Source organism: Mytilus edulis, chromosome 12 (genome assembly GCF_963676685.1).
Source record: "Mytilus edulis chromosome 12, xbMytEdul2.2, whole genome shotgun sequence".
Classification (NCBI taxonomy): domain Eukaryota; kingdom Metazoa; phylum Mollusca; class Bivalvia; order Mytilida; family Mytilidae; genus Mytilus; species Mytilus edulis.
Window position 1 is genome coordinate 7,350,064 of NC_092355.1, and position 2,197 is coordinate 7,352,260.

Below are 2,197 nucleotides of genomic sequence, written 5' to 3' on the forward strand. Positions count from 1 at the left end.
TTTAAACCTGCCACATTATTTATGGATGTACTTGTCCCAAGTCAAGAGCCTGTAATTCAGTGGTTGTCATTTGTCTATGTGTTACATATTTGTTTTTCGTTCATTTTTTTACATAAATAAGGCCAATAGTTTTCTCGTTTGAATTGTTTTACATTGTCTTATTGGGGCCTTTTATAGCTGACTATGCGGTATGGGCTTTGCTCATTGTTGAAGGCTGTACGTTGACCTACAATTGTCAATGTTTGTGCTTTTAGTCTTTTGTGGATAGTTGTCTAATTGGCAATCATACCACATCTTCTTTCTTATATATGATCTTGTTTTATTTTATTTCAGGTTACATGGCAATCCTCTTGGAGATGATGGTGTGAAGCAGTTAGTTAATGTGTTTCATTTTATTTCAGATTGCATGGCAATCCTCTTGGAGATGATGGCGTGAAGTAGTTAGTTAATGGTATCCTTGACATCAAACAGGCTTCTTATCAAAACAAAATGGAAGAACAGGCAGTAGATGGAACCAAAACAAGGGAGACAACCAAACATCATGTACTGAGGGAACTTGATTTAGGAGATACAGAGATCGGAGATGAGGAATGGGGCATGTTGCTCATCTTCTGGAAAACGATTCTGGTTTGGCGACTGTGAACTTAAATGGAAATTCAAAAGTCTCATACACCGGCCGGAAAAGATTGTCAAAAGTTTAAAAAGGAACAGAACTCTTCAATCATTGACCCTTGATTTCAATAAGATTGGGAATGAAGGAGTTGCTGCCCTTGTCAACAGTTTGAAGGTCAATACCAATCTACAAACACTTGACCTTGAGTCAACTGGTATCTCTGATGAAGGAGGACGAATGCTAATTGATCTGGTTAAATGTAACACCACCATTTTAGATATCACCGTCATGCCAGGAAATAAAATCTCTGAGAAAACACAGGAAGAGATTAGGAACTATCTTGGACTTAATAAAGCGGCTAGCTCTGACAAAATGGTGTCTACTCTCAAATAAATCTTGTGACTTTTGCTTAAATGTGAACTTTTGCCAAAATGTTAGATTTGAAATATTTCATAGACATTCACTTGCTTATAAAAGGTAGTTACTGATCAGTGACTGATCAAAATAGGATAACTTGGTTTATTTCATTTGCAGTAATTATAAATCTAATAGGAATATGTTAATCCTTAAGTTTTAACAAAAATTTTGTGTCATCATCTCTCCCCATGACCGATTGTTACACTTGGTGCATTACTATCTGTTAAGGCCACATAAACTGTACTAAGGTGGTCGCAAAACAACATGTATTACTTTGGATAAAGGGCCGGATAAAGTAGCTGTTGGCACAATATATTTATAATTTCAAGTTCTTGAAGAAAAGGAATTCTTTCAAAAATTTTAAATTTGGGAAGTGTTAAAATATAGTTAATTAGGTCAAAGGACAATATTATAAGAATTATAAACATAAATGATTTGTTATAAGGATGTAGCATGCTGGTCAATGTAGCATGGTCAAGACTTTGGTGTTGGTAGCTTTGGCTTTAATTGTTTTTGCTACATGTAGAAACTAGTCATCATTTATAGATTTAATGTATAATTAAGTAAGATTTTGAGAATTTTATAGAATAATTTGTTTTCAATTTATATTTGTAAGGAATTAGTACACACACTTTGAAATAATAAAACAACAGAACTGTGAAATGAAAGTGATCTTTTATTGAAAGCGTATGACATTTATTATGTTTATTATATAAGTAATTGTGTAAACTCATTCTTTTTATATTAATTCATGATTTCTATCTTACATTCCAATACTGTGACAGATTATATTTATTATACAACTTTTTATATCTTTATGATACTTTGTTACTTTTACTTTTTATGTTAATAATAGATACCTTTAATGCTAGGAAGGGAGAACAAGTTTTACCAGATTTAAATATATTTATGGTTAGTTGACAGTGTTTCAATTGAATATAGTGAAAACTTCACTAATGGAATATAAGGTTGAATTTCCTTTTTTTGAATCATAAAAAAATGTACCAATTTATAAAATTTGTTGATCCATGTAGGCTTTCTATTTACAACTTAGGTATGAAATGTTCTGCTGACTTAAAATGTATTGTATAAAATGTATTGTAATATTTACCTTATTTTTAATCATACCCGTCCACAAATATTACTGATACAAACTCAATATATTGT

General features: G+C 31.6%; 1 protein-coding gene across 1 annotated transcript; it reads left to right on the forward strand.

Moving 5' to 3' along the window:
- The first annotated feature begins 583 nt into the window (after window positions 1-583).
- Window positions 584-1,006, forward strand: LOC139497386 (NLR family CARD domain-containing protein 3-like). The gene has a single exon (XM_071285599.1). It carries the CDS (start codon window positions 584-586, stop codon window positions 1,004-1,006), a length of 423 nt encoding a protein of 140 aa, XP_071141700.1.
- The last annotated feature ends 1,191 nt before the right edge of the window (window positions 1,007-2,197 follow it).

What these genes read in the sequence shown, in the direction of transcription:
- LOC139497386 (XM_071285599.1), top strand. Translation starts at nt 584, where the DNA reads ATGAGGAATGGGGCATGTTGCTCATCTTCTGGAAAACGATTCTGGTTT.